General features: G+C 39.5%; 2 protein-coding genes across 2 annotated transcripts; one reads left to right on the top strand and one right to left on the bottom strand.

Annotated features, from left to right (window-relative positions):
• Nucleotides 1-744: 744 nt before the first annotated feature.
• Nucleotides 745-6,032, bottom strand: tctn2 (tectonic family member 2). The gene is made up of 18 exons (XM_052067742.1): nt 5,831-6,032; nt 5,606-5,719; nt 5,453-5,523; nt 5,109-5,304; nt 4,917-5,017; nt 4,624-4,820; nt 4,410-4,527; nt 4,157-4,310; nt 4,000-4,077; nt 3,804-3,926; nt 3,629-3,703; nt 3,443-3,538; nt 3,214-3,331; nt 3,041-3,144; nt 2,791-2,932; nt 2,562-2,705; nt 1,384-1,472; nt 745-1,202 (listed from the first exon to the last, which is right to left on the bottom strand). Exons 1-18 carry the CDS (start codon nt 5,892-5,894, stop codon nt 1,063-1,065), a joined length of 2,124 nt encoding a protein of 707 aa, XP_051923702.1. The 5' UTR covers nt 5,895-6,032; the 3' UTR covers nt 745-1,062.
• An 865-nt stretch (nt 6,033-6,897) lies between these two features.
• atp6v0a2b (ATPase H+ transporting V0 subunit a2b) lies at nt 6,898-18,224 on the top strand. The gene is made up of 20 exons (XM_052067738.1): nt 6,898-7,440; nt 7,622-7,700; nt 8,107-8,204; nt 8,282-8,419; nt 8,576-8,673; nt 9,036-9,162; nt 9,637-9,719; nt 9,804-9,897; nt 12,198-12,410; nt 13,085-13,235; nt 13,422-13,561; nt 13,644-13,801; nt 13,906-13,996; nt 14,326-14,444; nt 14,531-14,741; nt 15,123-15,242; nt 15,325-15,444; nt 15,529-15,646; nt 17,020-17,191; nt 17,276-18,224. The coding sequence occupies exons 1-20, from the start codon at nt 7,324-7,326 to the stop codon at nt 17,376-17,378; spliced, it is 2,550 nt and encodes an 849-aa protein (XP_051923698.1). The 5' UTR covers nt 6,898-7,323; the 3' UTR covers nt 17,379-18,224.
• Nucleotides 18,225-19,973: the final 1,749 nt, after the last annotated feature.

The following is a 19,973-nucleotide window of genomic DNA, read 5'->3' as shown; positions in this document are numbered from 1 at the left end:
TCACTGAGTGTGAACCGATCCCACGCGGCCTGCACAAGTCAGGCGAGTGTACCGCGATGCGCCACCAGCGACTTTTCTTATATTCCAACTGCCCATATTGTAAAATATATTTATCAGAGATAAAACGAATGAAACTAACTTAATAGACTACTTCCGTACATTCAAACGAATGTGATTATTTTTGTACAATACAAACATGAAATCAAAGTGTTAAATAACAGAACAGCACATCGTATAATTGGTTATCACATCTCTATATCTATATTGCATTCTATACTGTGTACAGTTCCTTTTCTGAAACATTTACTTGTACATGCAACACTTTTTTTTTTCTTTTCTCACCCGCGACCCTCGTGAGGATTAATCGGTTTCGGATGAATAGATGTTAATAACAAGACTAATACAAAAATATTTACATAAAAATAGTACCCGTTTCTCTTCCTATAAATCGATACAGGACCTCTACCACAGGTTTTTGTTGGCTTGACTCAGATTGTGGAACTGCTGACTTGAAGGGAGTAGGTCTGTATGTTTCATCCACAATTTTCACATGAAGAATACTTTACCCTTCTGATGTGCTCTGACTCTTGCAGTGAACAGTCTGGTAATGACATTGTAGGAATTGGATGCAACATACAGTCAGTCGGATGGTCATGCATGTATGCTTCTTGTTACATTAATTAGTAACTTGTGAGGAGAGAAATATACCCTCTACCCATTGTGAAAGGTTGGAGCCCCGGAAAATAACATTCAACTCATTTTTTATTTCAGAACAAAATGGTGCACCTGCCACTATACACAATATAAACATGAACCAACAGTACAAAGAACTTTACAGTCCAAGTAAGGAAATAGGGACTGGTGGCTGGAGAACTGAGCGTTCACCTCAAGCGCTCTGCTATATGATAGCTATCTAATGGTGAACGTTGACATAATTTGCTTGCACGCACGTGAATCTCTGAACTGTGTGAACATAGCATGTTCTAGATAACACATCTAAAGAGTAAACCTACAACCAGTGTAAGAACTGTTCTTAGATAACTGTATCACACAAGCATCTCTTCAGTAATCCCGTATTACAGCACGAGAAGAACTATTCCATGCCTGCCGGATTTGCCTCCAGGGAGTCCCAAGAAGTGAGGCAGCGATGAAAAAGAAGAGCAAAATTAGGCCTTTAGCCAAAGCCTGAGAATGTGGTTCACCTAATAAAAAAGAAAAAGTGAATAAAAAGTGTATTGAAATTGGAATACAATTATTTTAACACTAACACTACTTTTTTTAAACGGAATGTAACTGATTCTTTCAACTTAGTATGCGGTCAAATATAGTGGTCAAATATTGCTTATGTAAGAAATCCAGAAACCATTGTGAGATGAGACTTACCAGTGTAATATTTGGTCAAGGGGAAGGCAAGATGAGGCCAACATACATCATTTTTGTTACAATCATACTCTGTGAAGTTTATCTGGAACCTGAGAAACAAAAAGAGTGCAGTACTGCAGTTCAGCTCACCCTTACATATCAATGCACAAACCAAGATGTGCATCACTTGCACACAAAATCACTGTATCCAAACAACAACACTGAAAAAAATTATTCTACTTTTTAAGAAACTTCAAGAAATTTGGTATGGAAACCGTCCTGAGCAATTTCAATGGAGATTTATCAGTACTAGTTCCATCATTGTGCGGTTTGGAAATTGCACAATGCAGCAGAGAAATGTGCTGCAGGCTGTGATTAAAAACTGCAGAGGACATCTGCGGTGCAACCTCCTCGTCTCGACATGACATTTACAACAGTTGAGTCACTTGGATGGCCAAAAATATTAGTAAGGAGCAGACACATCCTCCAAATTCACAAAATTTACATTTCTCCCCTCAGAGAGTCGATACCGCAGTGTCAGGTCACAATGTGGCTCACAAAGTTTTTTTTCAAGCAAGCCGTAAAACTTTTAAATAATCCGTGACTCTTAACAGATGCAATTGTTTAAATCAGGCGTGTCCAAAGTCCGGCCCGCAGCTCACATTGGAGCGGTCCCAGATTGATACTGTGGAGAACTTCTTTGAGTGATCCACATGTCATTTTGGCTCTTGCCATGTTTGCTTCTGGCATAAAATTAATAATGTGTGGCCCAACAGCACTGTACAGTAGACGTGTACAAAAAAAAGCTGTTTTATATTTCACCAGAAGATGGAAGCAGACCCACTCGAAAATACGCTCTGAGCACACTCCGCCTATCCAGACACACCACTTTTCGAATCGTGTTGGGAAAAGTGAATTTGCGAACACACCCTTCACTGCATGACTCATGTTATTATCTTCCAGCCCATTTCTAAAATGGACGTGTAGCGATAAATGCAAAGTGAAAATGGGCTTTTTTTTCCTCACTGAAATACAAAATCACCGTGTCACCGCCAAGAGATTACCGTAGCTGTTTTCAAGGGATTCACTTTTGTAGCCATAAGAACAGGATGATTTAGACCATGACCTGACCCATCATTTTAAAATGAATTGCTTCAACAAGTATCAATATTTGCAAGGGGGGTTGCCTTTTTAATGACCTGGTTTTTGGAGGTCCATGATGGATTGGAATCTCAATAAAGGTAACTGACGAAGTCACATGAAACATCTGGGTCTCTGTAGGATCTGCACATGGAGACAAATCCCCTCCTCCGCAGTCTAATGTCCATGTGGACAGTGTGGACCTAAAATAGTCCAAAAAAAGAAGACTTAGTCTTGAATTACTGTTATTTACAGTTTGCAGCATGATTTGGACTTCTATACACATACCGAACTTGTATAGCTTGGATATTGCTTTGAGCAGTTCCTTCAGTCGTCTCAGTAACTAGGCTCCAAATGGAGATATGGATGTGGGACGGAATCCCACCACACGAACCATCTCCAACTTCCAAAGAATTGCTCGAGTTCATATCTAAAAATCAGTTCACACGACAGTAAAGCAGAAATGCGCAGCAGTTCATCCCATGTCACCTATACATCAAACACGTGACTAAAAAATACATTCTTCATGTGTACTTACAGCTTATTTTGACCCAGTCTGCCTCTTTTTCAGAATTTGGGTTTCCTTTGTTTGCAACATATGTGGCTGTGATCATGTTTGTCTGCAAAGAACCAACAGTGGCTCTGGAGGAGAGAAGACATTTTAATTTGCTTGAGCACATGTTACCTCATTTTATATTATGATAATATTACCTGAGGAGATCACACTGGGTCAGATTTTGGAGGCTGACATGTAAATGACATCCTGATGTTGAATTCATAGCGAACAGAACTGGTTGTTTCTCAGCAGTGAAACATAGCCCATCACGCACTTTAAAGCAGAATGAAGAATGGGTTCTTTGTTAATCGATTTTAGTACAAAGAACGCTAGCATTCAATTGGTGACAATCGATGATCAACCAAACAACTGTCATCGTATCACCTGGTTTCCAGAGATTGATTGATGTCCTCTGAACAGAGAAAGCAGTGTTCTGTGTGCGCTTAATTCCGGCAATGACGGGCTTTCCCACTTGATAACCTGTCATTCCACATGCTGGTGTGTTAAGCAGGTATTTCAAATTTGACTGAAACGATTCTCACAGATTTTCTCAGGATAAACTGCTCTAACCTGGATTCCCCGAGTTGGACTCTCCCACATAATCTCTCGTCAGGAAAACAGCAGAATACCTCGTAGTTAAGTCCACTGGAAAGACAAACTGATTAGAGAGCAAAGCTCCCCCCGCCTAAATTTTTGTTTTAAAAAATGATATGGATTATATAAGGGATGTGTAATGGCCTTGTACCGCTTCCTTTGAAAATGACTGTTCCGACAGAGCGTATCAGGATGACTTTTGTGATGTGATTTCTTTTCCAGTAGAATGTGTAATCCAACGCCAAGGTGACATTGTCACAGACCAGGCTTTCATCTGAAGGGAAATAAATTAATCAGGCACAGAGGACACAAATCTGCTTGACGATGGTATGTTGTAATATTTGTACCTGGATTAACAACTGCATTTGACAGGAATTGACTCAAATCCCCTATCAATTCATCTCTGACTATGACCGTGACATCACCTAGAAGAAAGAGAAATTATTTAACCAAACCAAAATGTTTACAGGCAGTCTTTACAGTTATCTAAGACTTAATACATACCTCCTTGTCCATTGTTCACTCGAACTCTTAAATCTGATGCAAGTGTTCGAAAAGGGAAAGCAGTTGGACAAGAGTTCAGCAGGTTTACACATTTGTGACTAAAATTCTCCAAAAAGGCTACAGGAGCATTGTCAACACAGTGTCCAATTGCCATCTGTGTACAAAACACAGCCAATGTTTTGGTTATCTTTGGCAAAATGAACACAAAAAGACAAACCATGCCATTGTTACTCATAAATTAAACATTACTAACCTGGGGAATAGTGAACAATTGATCATCCAAAGTAAAAATGGGATTTCCTTGTCTGTAGGTATTAAAAACTGGTTCAGACAAAACAGGGATTTGGAAGGAGGGGCGAGGCTTTGGTATTCTAAACAAATCAAATGACAAAAATACAACGCATAATTAATTTTGGCAATGAATAACATCATAAGAAATACAACAAAACAACAAAATAACATTTTACATTTTGTCTCCATTGTAGAACAGTCCCAGATATGGGTTGTTTTCTGGTGGGGAGATGACACACAGAAAGGGGAACCAATCTGGGGAGTTGTCTCTTTGCGCAGAGCAGTGATAGTCTGGAACCAGAGGGAGCTGCCCACCAAAGGGTCCTGGGTGACAGTGTGACTGGAACAGCATCAACTCTTCAGGCGAACAGTCCTGTTGAAGCAAAGGCAAACATGACAGAGGATAAATAGAGAATCTTATTCTTGTTCTTATTCTTAGTGTGATACTGGTCCGTTTTCTTGCAGGTACCTTGTCACAACAACAGCGGATATCACAGGTCCTAGCAGTGAGGTCACATGGACAGGAGCCCAGAGGTTCATACACTTGGTTTGGAATGACCGTTTGATTGTCTAGAATGGACAGGAGATTAACATTTACTGAAAATTATGACGCTCTTGTAATTCAAGTTAGTGTATAGCATAGCAGATTCAGTATAACTACCTGTTGTAGGAAAAGCAGAAATCAAATGAGCATGAATCTTGGCCTGTATCAGCAATGATGCCTGAACCGCGTTGGCCACACAGGCAGATACCTGCAGGCTCTCGAGGACACACATCGGCTTTGGACAGCAGTCGGTTTCGTTATCACCACACAAATGCAGGCTTTTATTTAACTGCAGATTAACCCGGAGTGCATTCTGTGGAATCACAAATCAAACAAAGGAGGACCATTGCATGTCAAATGAGTGCACTCGGTCGGTGTGTGTTGTGTGGTTTTACATTTTTTTCGGTTTTGTCTATGCATGTTGTGACGAAGTACAACGCTTTGGAAGTTGACGTTCCTACCGTTCCAACCAGTTCCTTTGTGACAATCCACAAAGTTTCGTTAGCTGCACACGATGGAGGGTCGATGCTTCCTGTCAATAAACCAGCAACAATAGTTAGCACGTGCCTTTCCCACCTCAATCAAAAATGATAAGGAGTTCTTGTTATATGTACCTGTTACGTTAGATGGAAATACTTTGCGTACATTCAGAGAGACGTCTTTTATGTTTCCAAGTAAAAATGTTGTGATTCTCGGTCCAGTGGCAATAATGAACGATGGCTGGAAAACTGATGACAAGGACGTGTATGTCTGAACACATAGCCTACTGGTCGTAGATTTATAACATTAAACTGTCGCATTTAAATGTACTAACTCAACTCAGAAATACCATTACTTACCAAGGTGTGTGCTATCCGCCCAACAAAACAGTAGGAAAGACAGGACAACCACCACTTTGACCATTTTATCCGAAGGAGCTTGCGGAGACTTTTTAAGTCATTGATCATGGAGTCAAATCCTGATTCACCAAACACATGTCTAAAAGATTATGTGGTTAAAAATCACAGTAACATTCAAGATGTTTGAAAGTGCTCTATAAATACTGTTGACTTGACTTGACGAAGATTGAAGCTTCAAGCTACTTTTGAGTTACGCGTTACTTAGCGACAAACACGAAAACACACGGTGACGTAATTATTAAGCGACTTTAGCATGTTGGCGCGCCGCTAAAACGAGTTATCTTTTATTATTCTTGGTCGTTGCAAAACATTAAATGTATATTTCAATAAAAAATCTGCACACATTACAACCGTATATGGAGAATTAACAGCATCGCCACTTCCCAAAGGCAAAGTACTGTTGGATAACAAACATAGCGCGATGAAAAATACGTACATCCGGTTCTCAACATCTCCCATCGTTTTAAAGTGGCGCTTAAAAAAGGATGGAGTTAATTTTAAATTAAATTTCAAGAACAGGAAATCTTTAAATCGGCACTTTTTACGTATCTTAAGGCGTCTAGATGTGAGTTTATTCAGACACTGCAGTTTTTTTCTGAGAAATACCAAAACAAAAGTCAAAATTATAATATTGTAATGATTAACAAACAAATACATAATTAAATCTATAAATAAATAATGATGAATTAATTGGAATGAAAAACACCCCAGAAGTAGTACTAATTTCAAGATGTTTTTGTTTAAAAATAAATATATAAATAAGAAAACTACATCTAATCAGTAGATGTTTGTATAGAGTTTTAAAAGCTCTGTATTTTATCCATAACAAAACAAAAATAGTTTTGTTATTGTGAAAGTGTTTTTCTTATTCTAATTTTTTAATCCACAGATCCTCATTTGAATTATGTATTTCATAGCAGTCATATTTTTGCCCAAAAATAAAACTCCATTCACATAAAATCTTTTGTGTACAATTCGCCCGATCACGTGTAGCACATTATGAAGAGTCACTGCGCAGACTCCAAAACAGAGTGACGTGGAGAATAAACCAGCGACCTCCTGCTAAAACTTTATGAACTATGAAAAAATTGCATATCAAGTTGTTTGCTGGTTGGTGGTGACCCTACTATTTGAGGACTTACCGTATCTATTTGATCTTTGGGAGGAGCTTTATTTTCAGCCAAGCGAAGAGGGATATAGCCTTATGTATAGCTGGTACAACGATAGAAAGAACCTGTGTATGGATAGCGTTAGGACGTGAAGCAAGTCAAGTGTATTTGTACCACAGGATTCACAATATGACGCTGGATGAACTCGACGCAACTTGCGGGACACTGTCTGAAATTTAATGAACGTTATCTATCTTTGACCAGCTTGTTAGCTTGCTAACAACAGCAGCCACTCAGCAGAGAAGAAGGGATCAGCAAGCTAAAATGGGCTCTTTGCTGCGGGGTGAAGAAATGTGCTTGGCCCAACTGTTTCTTCAGTCCGGGTCAGCATACGACTGCATCGGTGATCTAGGAGAATTGGGCATTGTAGAGTTCAGAGATGTAAGTTCTGATGCAGTTTACATGTTCTTGTGGAAAATGTCTCTCACAAATGCATTCATGACCGTTATTACCATTCTTCGCTGAGGTTTCTAAATTAAAAAAACGAAATGAAAAGTTTCGCGTTAAATTTCATTTTGCCGTGCAACAGCTGTTGACGTTTTTGTGTGGCTTCCTGTTTCAGCTTAATCCCAGTGTTAATGTATTTCAACGAAAATATGTCAATGAAATCAAAAGATGTGAAGAGATGGAGAGGATCCTTGGTATGTATTTTTTATCTGAAACAGAAAACCAATGATTTGAGTGAAAGCCAATATGATAGGATTGTTATTAATGAATTTATGTGCGTAATTGTGTAAATTAAAAGTATGAATGCAGTGACTTAGTTCAAGGCCTGGAAAAAGCTATAATTGCATAGAGTAGTTATGCAATAATGAACAGAACGTCTTCTCATTGAATTCAATTGAAAGTCAGTGACTGTTGTTATGAGAATGCCATCCTGTGTTCATTGAGTTGAATGTGAGGGCCTTCACTCAACTGAAGCTTTTTTATTCAGTCAAGACGAGAGAATAACCCCCTAATGCGGTATGAAAGGCTGATAATAAGATTTGTTTAAAATACACAATAGATTCATGCAGAGTTTTAAACTGCCCCATGTGCTGTCCACAGGCTATCTGTTGAGAGAAATCAAGAAAGCTGACATTTCCTTGCCGGACGGCGATGTTAATCCTGTGGCTCCTTTACCAAAACACGTGATGGGTATAATGGTATGTTCACAGCTTTTATTACACATTTTGACTCCTGGTTAGCAGCCCAGTGGTTGTGTATGCATGTGTTTGTGCAGGAGCAACTACAGAGGCTGGAAGTGGAGTTAGGGGAGGTCATGAGGAATAAGGAGAGATTGCAGAAGAATCTGTTGGAGCTCACAGAGTACACACACATGCTGCGCATCACTTGCAACTTTGTGCAGAGAAGCGCTGAGGTAAGTGAGTCATACTGTAGTAGCTGGCATTTCTTGTTGTGCATGTAACACTGAAAACGATGTATTAACACCCAGCCTGATAATACATGAAGAGTGGAATCTGCTGTTTCATTTTCTTCTCTCCCATCCCTTGATTATGTATCGCTTTCCCTCTAGAGAGAGCCATTGCAAGTTGCATATGAGGAGTTTCCTTTCCTAGAAAAAGACACAATGATGGATTATAGCAGTATGCAGAGGCTTGGAGCCAAACTAGGGTAAAATAAAAACTCTGTTGTATAACATACAACATATCAAAGATGAGCAACATTTGAATGGGCAACATTTGCGAGTGTTTGCGAAGGTTGCGAATGTTTTCCTTGCGCCAAGAAAAAAAAACATTTAAACTGTTGGCAAGCATCCGGAAATCATTGGGTGAACGCTTGCAACCTTGAATGATCCCTGACGAGAACACAACATTCGCTACATTTGCCATCACTCGCATATGTTCGCCCCTCAGTGGGATACCGGCTTTTGGGACCAGCTCTAGTCCAGTGCCAAATGGTTGGATGTATAGATAGATGAGTAAAATACATGCATGATTGTGCTGTTTGTGAATCTTGTTTTCAATCTTTCGCAGTTTCGTTTCTGGGCTCATCCAGAGGGCAAAGATCGAGGCCTTTGAGCGAATGCTGTGGAGAGTGTGTAAAGGCTTCACTATTCTCAGCTATGCTGAAGTTGAGGAGTATCTCGAAGATCCTGACACTGTAGGTCTTTAAATTGGCTCTTGTTTGCCGCGTTACATGCACATTTTGATTATATAAATTTAAGCTATGAGTGACCCTAATATCCTGAATAGCATAATCATCATTTTATTGTGGCTTTTAAAAAATTAGTAACATTGGTTTGGTTCCTGATTTTTATGTGTGTGTTGGTGGATGGGTAGAGGGTGTATTTGTCACACTTTGCTTTGGGCATGTCCGGTAAAAAAGTATGAGATACACCGTCTTGCCATGTTACCATAACGCAGATTGCTATGATGTTGTGTAGATGTTGTGTGAAAAGAATATCATGCAGATGTGCTTAAAATTATGTTTTGGAATCTCTTTCTTGGCATCACGGCAGCTAAATTGTTAACACGTCTGCCTCGCAGTTGTTCATAAAAATCAATGGAATCTTTTTTCCTTCTTCATGTTGTGATGCTAATATTCTTAAATGAAGCCATTATGCCTTTTTTATAGGGTGAGCCCACCAAAAGTGTGGTGTTTCTAATCTCCTACTGGGGAGAACAAATTGGCCAGAAAGTGAAGAAGATCTGTGACTGGTAATATTCCACACTACTCTATTCTATTGCTATGGAAAAGAAAGAGTCACCTTCAAGTGATATCTGTTTTCTTTCCACCCCTAGCTACCACTGTCATCTGTATCCATATCCCAGTAACAATGAGGAGAGGAACGATGTTGTGCAAGGACTAAGTACTCGCATTCAGGACCTGCACACTGTATGTCCTCTTTTTTTTTCTTGCACTGGTTCAATTGGTGACAGAATGCAAGTTTGGTGTGTTTGTCATTGACTAAGAGATATTCCTTGTAAATTGTCTTATGGTTAAAATGTGATATACGGATGTTAAATATCAAAAGTGAGGCAACACAGTTAACAGGAAACCGTAGATGCACTCAAAATGTTAAGACGTAAAAAAAAGGACTTAGGCCGCATTCCAAATAATTTTAAACCATTTTAAAAACCTCTAAATAGATGATCTCCATTTCAGTTCAAGAGAATATGCAAATAAATTTCAAGAAATGGATGTCATATTTGAATTCCGGTAATTAAAAAACCAAAAAACTGATGTACTGCATCCAGATCACATGCAAATTAAGACGCGTGCATACATATCCATTAGGGGTGTGGAAAATAATCGATATTAATCGATACATCGATGCGCACGTCCGCGATCCGAGTGCATCGGCTCATTCACTGGGTACGATGCGATTGACGGGTGAAATCGCGATTCATCACGATGCATTGATGGGTATCGGTGAAATCGCGATTCATCACGATGCATTGATGGGTATTAGGGGTGTGGAACATAATCGGTAAAATCCGATTCTAGCAACCGTTTTGACGGGTGAAATCGCGATTCATCACGATGCATTTGGTGGGTATCGGTAAAATCCGATTCTAGCAACCGTTTTATTCATGTTAAACGTCACCTATTTGCCCTTTCCTAGGCGCAATGAATGCACCGCACCATCATTGTTTTGCGTTTTGTGTTGAATACGGACGGTACACAACTAGCGAAACATGGAAGTTAGCGCAAGCAGCAGCGAGGAATCTATTATATTTAATGCACCCGCAACATTCAAATCCTATGTTTGTAAATACTTCGGCTTCGAAAGGAAAGACGGAAAGCTTGATAAAACCTCCGTAATTTGCAAGGAATGTCGCACTAAGAAGCCATACAACGGCAGCACCACAAATATGCAGACCCACTTAAACCGATGGCACCAGATCACCGACAAGTTTCCCTCCCGCACCCCCGCTTCCACGCCCAGTTCCTCGTCGGACACCGGAGAAACTCTTGGTAAACCAGGTCAGGATCAGAAAAAAATTGCCTCTTATTTTGGGAGTCCCCTTGCAACTCACTGTGACCGCGCAATAGCTATAACTAAGATCACTGCTTATTTCATATGCAAAGACCTCCAGCCTTAGCGTGGTGGACAACGAGGGTTTCAGACAGCTCGTGCACGTTTTGGAACCCAGGTATAAAATACCAGACAGGTCTGTGTTCACTTACAAACATATTCCCGATGTGTACAACAAAGTGAGAAGTGAGATTACTGTGTCGCTGAACAGTGCGCAAAGAGTTGCACTTACAGTGGATGGGTGGACATCTTGCGCTAGAGATTCATATACATATATATATATTATTATTATATTTCATATAAGACACTCAGTGAGAATAGTCTGTTTGTGTTTACACTATAGCAACAGCTGTGAGTCTCAGGTGCCAAATTGTTTACATTTTCTTTGCACAAAACCCAATTGTGAAAGGGCTTAAATAAGTTGTTTTACAGGTTCTACTCTTTATAAGGAATAAAGTGGTATCCTTTTTGTAATACCATACTGAATTCCATCTTTTTAAAAGCTTTTTTTCTTTCCTTATTTGCATCATGTTTAATTGCACAGTATCGCAACAAATTACATTGTATCGTATCGGATCGCATTGATTTGAACTTAATGTGTATCGAATCGTATCGCATCGTGACGACGGTGAATCGTATCGCATCGTATCGCCAGAAAATTCCATGTATCGTTTAAGTATCGCATCGCTGGCAGTGGATCGTGATGTGTATCGAATCGTCTTCAGTGCTGAGATTCACATCCCTAATATCCATTATCACATCATGTAACACCACAGTACAGATTGAAAAGTAGCCACAAAGAGGCTCTCTTAAATGTGTAACCAATTTCTTCTGCGTTAGTGAGCGAGGAAAGTTTCTCTACGGGTCACTGTCTCGTAAATCGTTTGTTAACTTTAACACACTGTGATTGAAAAATCCAATTGCTCTTCCTGTAGCACATGATCAGCATAAGATCCCGGCGAGGATTTTTTTTCTTTTTCTAAATACGGTACACCTACCGTACTTGAATTCTATCCCTTCTGAATCTGTTCTTTCAGTCTCAAGTTTGTATCTGGAAATATCCACTTTGTGTTTATCCGGATCATAAAAATACAGACCACATGTAGTATGTCTTCCTGGTAATTCTATGTAACCAATTTGTTACTGTTGTTTGCAGGTACTTCATCGAACTGAAGATTACCTGAAGCAGGTCCTGATCAAGGCCTCTGAATCGGTCTACACTTGGGTCATCCAGGTCAAAAAGATGAAAGCTATCTACTACATTCTCAACCAGTGTAGTTTTGACGTCACCAACAAGTGTCTTATTGCTGAGGTCTGGTGTCCTGTCGATGAGCTTCCCACTCTGAGAAGAGCACTCGAAGAAGGATCGGTAAAGAAACTCTTCCACCACGACCGACTTTGTCATTAGTTTGTGAATGGAGGAAGATCATTTATTTTTCTGCCATTTTCAGAATTAAGTTTCAGATTTTGTTTTAATGGCCATTAAAGGTTCGAAATACTCAACTTTGACTTAGAGAAGCACTTTTATTGTATACGTTCTTTCCTTTAATTTTGGTTATGGGCGGGTGGGGGTGGGGAAATAGTAATGTCTGTACTTCAGTTCAAACGCTGCTTTCCCTGTAAATTTAACTGGGCTCGCCATTCCCGTATCTTCTTTTCAGTGCTCATAACTCCATACTTGTGTGAGCCAGTTGTGTCTGCATCTGCCCAACTCTCTTCCTTCTGATTGGCTTACAATGAAATTTGACTCTACCCCGCCAATCATCACTACTTATATAGTTGAGTCGTGCCCCCTCACAAAGTAAAAGAAAAACAAAACAAACAAAAAAACCTCCAACCTCATGGTTTAGAGGTCCTGCTTGTCCATTGAAAACCCTTTTGGTGATTTACTAATTAAAATAATGTTACACTGTTTTTTTGGCAACAACAGTAACAGCGTTGAATGAAAAAGTAATTACTGTATATTCCGTATCACTGAAATGCCGTGCCGTTACTCCTATCAATGTTCATGTTGATTCTGGTGACGTGTATTTTGTTTGACAGAGGAAAAGTGGATCAACAGTTCCATCCTTTGTCAATCGCATACCCACCAATGACACTCCCCCTACCCTGATAAGGTCCAACAAGTTCACTGTTGGCTTCCAGAACATTGTGGATGCCTATGGAGTGGGGACATACAGAGAAGTCAATCCTGGTAAGCGGGTATCTTTTTACTTTTTGTTGTGACAGTTTTTGTTGTAGAAATAGATGCATTTGATAAAATATTTATTTATATGCTTGGAGACCTACCTCGTATATTATAATTACTGCCCCACCGGTTGAGAAGTATAACTGCTCATATTACTGTTGTTCCTAATATCTTCCCCACTATTTATTGTAGCTCCTTTCACAATTATTACATTCCCCTTCCTGTTCGCCGTGATGTTTGGAGACATGGGTCATGGTCTTCTTATGGCTGCCTTTGCTTTTTGGATGGTGTTGTGTGAGAATAACCGCAAGCTTAAGAATACCAGGAATGAGGTAAATTGCTTTACAACGTGTAATCGAAGTGTACCTGTTTCCTGATAAGGCTGACTTGTAACTGGATGATTTTGCTGTCCAGATCTGGAACACTTTTTTTGAAGGTCGTTACATCATCCTAATGATGGGCCTTTTCTCTGTTTATACGGGCCTGATATACAATGACTGTTTCTCCAAATCCATGAACATCTTTGGTTCCGGATGGAGCGTCAAAGCCATGTTCACAGCTAATGCGTGGAAGTAAGTGTGTCCCAATGACAAACACAAAACATCCAGGAAAGCTTGTGAAAGAGTCAAATATTCTGCTTTCAACTCACTATGGTGGTTTAATCCTCTCCAAATAGTGTTCAGGATGTCAGAGAGAATGGCTTTCTTATTCTGGATCCAAATGTCACTGGAGTGTTCAAAGGACCATACCCTCTTGGAATTGACCCAGTGAGTGGACGGTGTTGAAATCTTGTCACATGTAAAATAACAATAAAATAACCCCTTATGGTGTTTAAGGATTTGGTAAAAGAGTATGTATATAATAATCCAGTCATTGCCGTCACAATGAAAACATTGACATGCTATACAGCTTTTGTGATGCATTTGCTTAGGCTGCTGCTATGATTGATGTAGCTGACATGTGCCTTCAATTTATAATACAAAACATGTTTTGTCCTTGATTTGTAAAACTTGAGTGCATATTTCCATTAGTTCTTTAGCTGCTTTGTGCTGCCTGCTATTTTTGGATAATACATGATTGTGTTTTCTTATTCAAGATTTGGAACTTGGCTTCAAACCGTCTTATGTTTCTGAACTCCTATAAGATGAAAATGTCAGTCATATTGGGTATCATTCACATGAGCTTTGGGGTGATCCTCAGCACTTTCAATCACTTGTAAGTATTTTATTTTTCATGGTAACATGAGATGAACGCAAACGATAGGACTTGATTGTTTGTCTCACTTTTATTCATGAAAACAGGCACTTCAGGAGGAAGCACAATTTGTACTTGGTATTTCTCCCCGAGATCTTGTTCTTGCTATGCCTCTTTGGATACCTGGTCTTCATGATACTCTACAAGTGGCTCTTCTTCTCTGCCAAGAACTCCAGACAGGCTCCGAGCATCCTCATTCACTTTATAAACATGTTCCTCATGCAGGGGGACTCGGTTCAGCCCCTTTACCCTGGACAGGTGAGGAACTAAAGTGTCCCGCTTCCTACCAAATATTTGGCCCGCTGGGTAACCGTAACTGATTCTGCTGAAACTGATTTTGTTGTTTATAAAAGTCTCTGTCTGACACATAAATGGTTGTTAAACTACAGCACTTCAAAATGAGCATTGATAAACACATCCTTGGAAAAGAGACCTTGGTCTAATTTTGGGGGGGGTCAGATGGATGGATGGATAAAATTTTTCACTGAGTGTTATGCACCTGTAAAATGAAAAGCGATCATTCTAAATTATTTAGCTTTTCTGTAATTTCAGTAGATTGTTCGTAGATATGTAAAGTTTATTTATGGGAGGGGGGACACTCTGTAAATGAAGCTGGATTTTTTTTGTTTCTATTTCCAGAGCGGCTTGCAGATGTTTCTGGTAGTCATCGCTGTGCTCTCAGTGCCTGTACTGTTCCTTGGGAAACCACTCTACCTCTATTGGCTTCACCGTGGAAGTCATCGGCTTAGTTTGTACAGGGTGAGTAGAGTACTTATTTGCCAGTCAAAATGTCTACAAGTATGTTTAAGCAAATCTGAGTTGATGTCAAATGTATTCTCAGGGTTATGAGCGTGTGCGTCATAGCAGTGAAGAGGAGCTCTTCTTGTTACGGACTCGTGACATGGAGGAGGGCAGCAGTCACAGTGAGCTCTCCTCGAGTGGGGAGCAGCACACGGAGGAGGTCAGCATTGTCAGCTACTGCACTCCAGCAAAATCTTGACAAAACCAATAAGCTACTTTCTTTTTTTATTTTTGTTTCTAACAGTTTGACTTTGCTGATGAGTTCCTGCACCAGGCCATCCACACTATAGAATACTGCCTAGGGTGCATATCCAATACAGCTTCTTACCTCAGGCTCTGGGCTCTGAGCCTGGCACATGCCCGTAAGTATGAAGCCTTCTTGTCCAGCCAGTGCAGGTTACCAACAACTCCTTGATGCCTGTACAGCTTCACAGTGTAGTGGAACTAAAGTTCAAACTAGATTTGTTTTGAGATCCTGATCGCCCTCCAGGTAATTAAAATAAGGTTCATTTTTAAAAACCACTTAAATAGCTTCTATTCTTGTTCTTTTAGTCATGACCCACACCTTGTGACCTTAGATACGGGTGGGAACCTACATTGACCGGTTAACCATTAGCTTTGCCTTTCAGTTCAGCCTCGTACCACGATAATCAGATGCAGTCTATCACTGAGGAGGGTTTCAAATTATTCTCCCCACCGACCCATAACCTCTCAGTTAAGGTCGGCACACACCCCCCCCCCCACCATACACAGTGTTCATGGTGCATTGTGCTTTCCCTTCCTGAGGTGGACCAGAATTTCCTCGAAGAGTTCCGAAAGCCCTTCTCTTTTGTCTCACCAAACCCCTCCCGTGGTCAAGTTTTTGCCTTAGTCACCATCGAAGTTGCATTCCAGTTGGCTCACAGGGGTCTCGCATGCCAAAAAGACCCATTATGTCTCCTGCAGCTCAACAGCATCGCTCACTGTTGGTGCCGACCTGAAGTGGGCTTCTATGAACCCTGATCCAAATCTTAGTGAATGTCTGTGGAAGAAGCAGAAACATTCGGTCAGTTCATGTTTCAGTGAAGGTTTCAAACAATATTTCATTGCAGTGATTGTCTCAAACGGTTGTGAAACAAAAGAAGTTATTAGTTCACAAGTTTTGTTTTTAAAAACAATCCCATTTCACCACAATTCCAAAGCTATGTTTGATTTTCATCGTTAGGTTTCAAATATGATGGATCATTACTTATGACAGAGTCAAGTTATTTTTGCAATCACGATGTTTTTTTCTTTCATGAGTAGTGGAGTGCCATGAATTTGGTCACTCGAAATCAATTTGAATGGAAGAGCATTGCTTAGTGTATCAAATTGTATAATTCAGTTAAAATGCAGTTCAAGTCTATAGTTCAATAATTCATTTGTATTTTCATTGAATCCCACAAGTGTTGTCATTACACTCACCTCACATATCGGCACCTGCGAATTTGTATCTTGCAGATTTGTTTGTTTGGGGATGGGGTCCCTTATTTCCCCCCCAATTTCCTCTCCACAAAACGTATATTGAATGCTTAGTGGTGCTTTTTGAATAATATGTTTTTGGTTGACATTTTTGTTTTCCTAAATGCATTTCAATGGGTATCACTCATATGGATTTTCTGTATTCGCGTGATGGCTCGGTCTGTGTCCCCTCATAACAGGTGTTAAATGTTCACGTCATCACACTTTGTATAAGGAGGCATTTTTCTGCACACAGAGCTATCTGAAGTACTTTGGGCCATGGTGATGCGAGTAGGACTGCGAATGGAATCGATTCTTGGGGTTTTATTCTTAGTGCCGGTGTTTGGCCTGTTTGCCGTTCTCACCGTGTCCATCCTGCTGGTAATGGAGGGTCTGTCTGCTTTCCTCCATGCCCTTCGACTGCACTGGTAAGATGCCTACATAGGTGCACAAACTGCCATGGACTTTATTGAATCTTTTTGATTTAAAAAAATCTATTTTTCCTCCCTCAGGGTGGAGTTTCAGAATAAATTCTACAGTGGGACCGGAGTCAAGTTTTACCCATTTTCATTCTCTCTCCTGCCCTCCAGCTTTGAACAGGAAGGGTTGCTGTGAAGTAATGGACATTCGCTTGGATGATTTAAAAAGCCAATATGTGATTATTCCAGTGATTTCATCATCGAGTTTGATTTTTTTTTTATGTGTGTTTCTGTCACCGCTTTACCCATTTTCCTTAGTGAGTTGAACTTTTAAGAGGACCACAACACCCTACAGCATGTACACTGCCAGTTTGAGATGTACCAAAAATACAGCTGTTCTGAGAGTTTGTACAGTAAATATTGTAGGCTATTTTGTACCATAGACAGTACCGGTATATATGTTTCACTTTAGGGCACAGATGATGTAGTTTGTAATTTCAATTTTATCATAAGGCCCAACTTGATGTCAAGTATTACGAAGCACTTCCACCAAGTTGAGAATTTGATAAAGTGAAGTAAGTTTATGTGCACACAAACCTTGTTAGATTGGATTTCGTTATCGCTAAGGTTTTTGTTATTTATAAAAAAACATCTTTTCATTTTCCGCCCACACATTTCTTATTTGTGCACATTACCTAATTATCCAAAACATAATTCGCCGACTTCATCTTTTTTTACTTTTCCCCCAAGTTTCAGTTTTGGCACATTTGATTTTTATACACTTTGTAGAAAGCAAGCCTTCATTTAATAGCTCACCCTTTGGTTGCTTGCCTTAATACAACGAATGAACACCATAAATGCCTTCTGTTAGCCTTGCCTTCTTAATTTATGATACCAAAACACAATGTATGATCTGGTATCTTTTTATGTTTGTAAATAAAAATTGTAAGTCAGGAAGGTGTGAGATGACATATTACTGCTTTAACAGGATTTTTTTTATTCATTTATAAAATCCTGCAGAATTAAAGATGAACGCACATTTGTTGTTTTCGTATTGTCATCTTTATATCTGGCAGTTACTGCACGATATTGCATTCTATGCATGGATAAGTCAATTCAGTGATTGCTGGTTAGCTGCTTACTGCATCTTCAATGAGTGACCAACAGTCACAGCACAGGTCTTTATCGAGCGTGATTATATGGTAAAGTCTGGCATCAATCAGCGGTATGTTAAACTTGAGGTGATTATGACTGGCATCAGGAATTACTGAGGGCTAATTTTGTTTATTTTACCCTTGATTGTTGGCCCATGTTCTCTGGCAGAACAGTCATTGATAATAAGATACCACATAGTTTTGACATGTTTTCATTCATACCAGTTGTATTGTTTAAGACAACGCTGTTTTAACCATTAATACCAGGTTTGCTTTGCCATTTGTGATAATATTGTGTATATGTCAACACTCCAATTTTCTCAAAATTGTCAATTGCGTGCTTGTTTTGTGTCAGACTGCCACTTTTACTTTATGGAACATAAAATGTTTGGAGATGGCTGATTTCATTTAAATAATTTGTTGTGAAAGATTTAATAACATTGTCAAAATAATGACATTGACAATGTCATTATTTTGCACCAATGATAAAAACAGTGTGGCTCTTTGCTAATGTATAAATTGATGTTCTGTACATCTTCTCAATAAAGTTTGATATATGAGGTAAAATCTCTGATGATGTTTGAACCAATATCTCTGTGATGTGGGAGCAAGAACAAATGCCAATTGTTTTATTTGCAACATACTCAACAATTGTGATATAACAACTGGACACTTGAACAGTTGGGTTTCAATAATGAAGAAACTGAATCCAATTAATAAGCCAAATGTATAGTTTGAATGCATCTATTACTATTTACAGTACACTGAGAAAATACTTTCTACCCTCCTTCAAAGAAAGAAGCACCCACAGTGGTCCCTGAGATAACACAACTGGAACTTGACGAATGTCACAGAAAACAGCTTGAATAAAATGTTATTTACATTTAGTTGATATGTTACCAATTAAGGAAGTTATGAAATTTTAAAGACTTCAGAAAGTAGGAAAAAATTACCCATTGTTTCAAACTCAAAATAGCAGATTGGCCTGTAATCATTATTAATAAAAAGGCATTGTCAAGCGACTGGAGCAGGGAAGGGTATAGAGTGAAATGTGCACAGAAAGACGCCATCTTGGAAAATTCAGAATGATCAAAAGTTTTCCAACCATTTTTCCACCACAGACAGTTACATGGTCTGACTGATATTTCATGGATCGGCAACCATCTGTTCCATTTCTGCCCTAGTGATATTGAACATTTGGGGTGTATATACTCTGCTGGAGGATTTTTATTTTTCAATGTATCTGTGCGGCCTATTACAGAGTGCCGACAAACCGATACCAGGCCGCAAGCCAGTGGTTGAAGACCACTATTGCAGTGGGCCTGGGCTCCAGTAGAGATATATTCCTAACAACGCCCCTGCAAACACCCTTGCATCCAGCACAGGGTACCTTGAATCTATGTAGGCAATCATGAAGTGTAAAGGCTATGAAGACATTCTGGAGCGATATGTGCCTCTTACTGTCAGTAAAAAAAATTGCCATTCGCAATTTGTCCATCCCTGCATGGGTCCACCAACAGGACAGAAAACCAAAACATTGAATTATATTCTGGCGAAACATGTTATTGTGAAATGCGAGTTGACCAATGTAAGGTATTTTATGGAACATACAGTAATATGCACAGTTTTTAAAAGAA

This window comes from Hippocampus zosterae, chromosome 6 (assembly GCF_025434085.1).
Source record: "Hippocampus zosterae strain Florida chromosome 6, ASM2543408v3, whole genome shotgun sequence".
NCBI lineage: Eukaryota > Metazoa > Chordata > Actinopteri > Syngnathiformes > Syngnathidae > Hippocampus > Hippocampus zosterae.
Note: the sequence above shows the minus strand (reverse complement) of the source record. Positions and strands in the feature narration are given on the sequence as shown.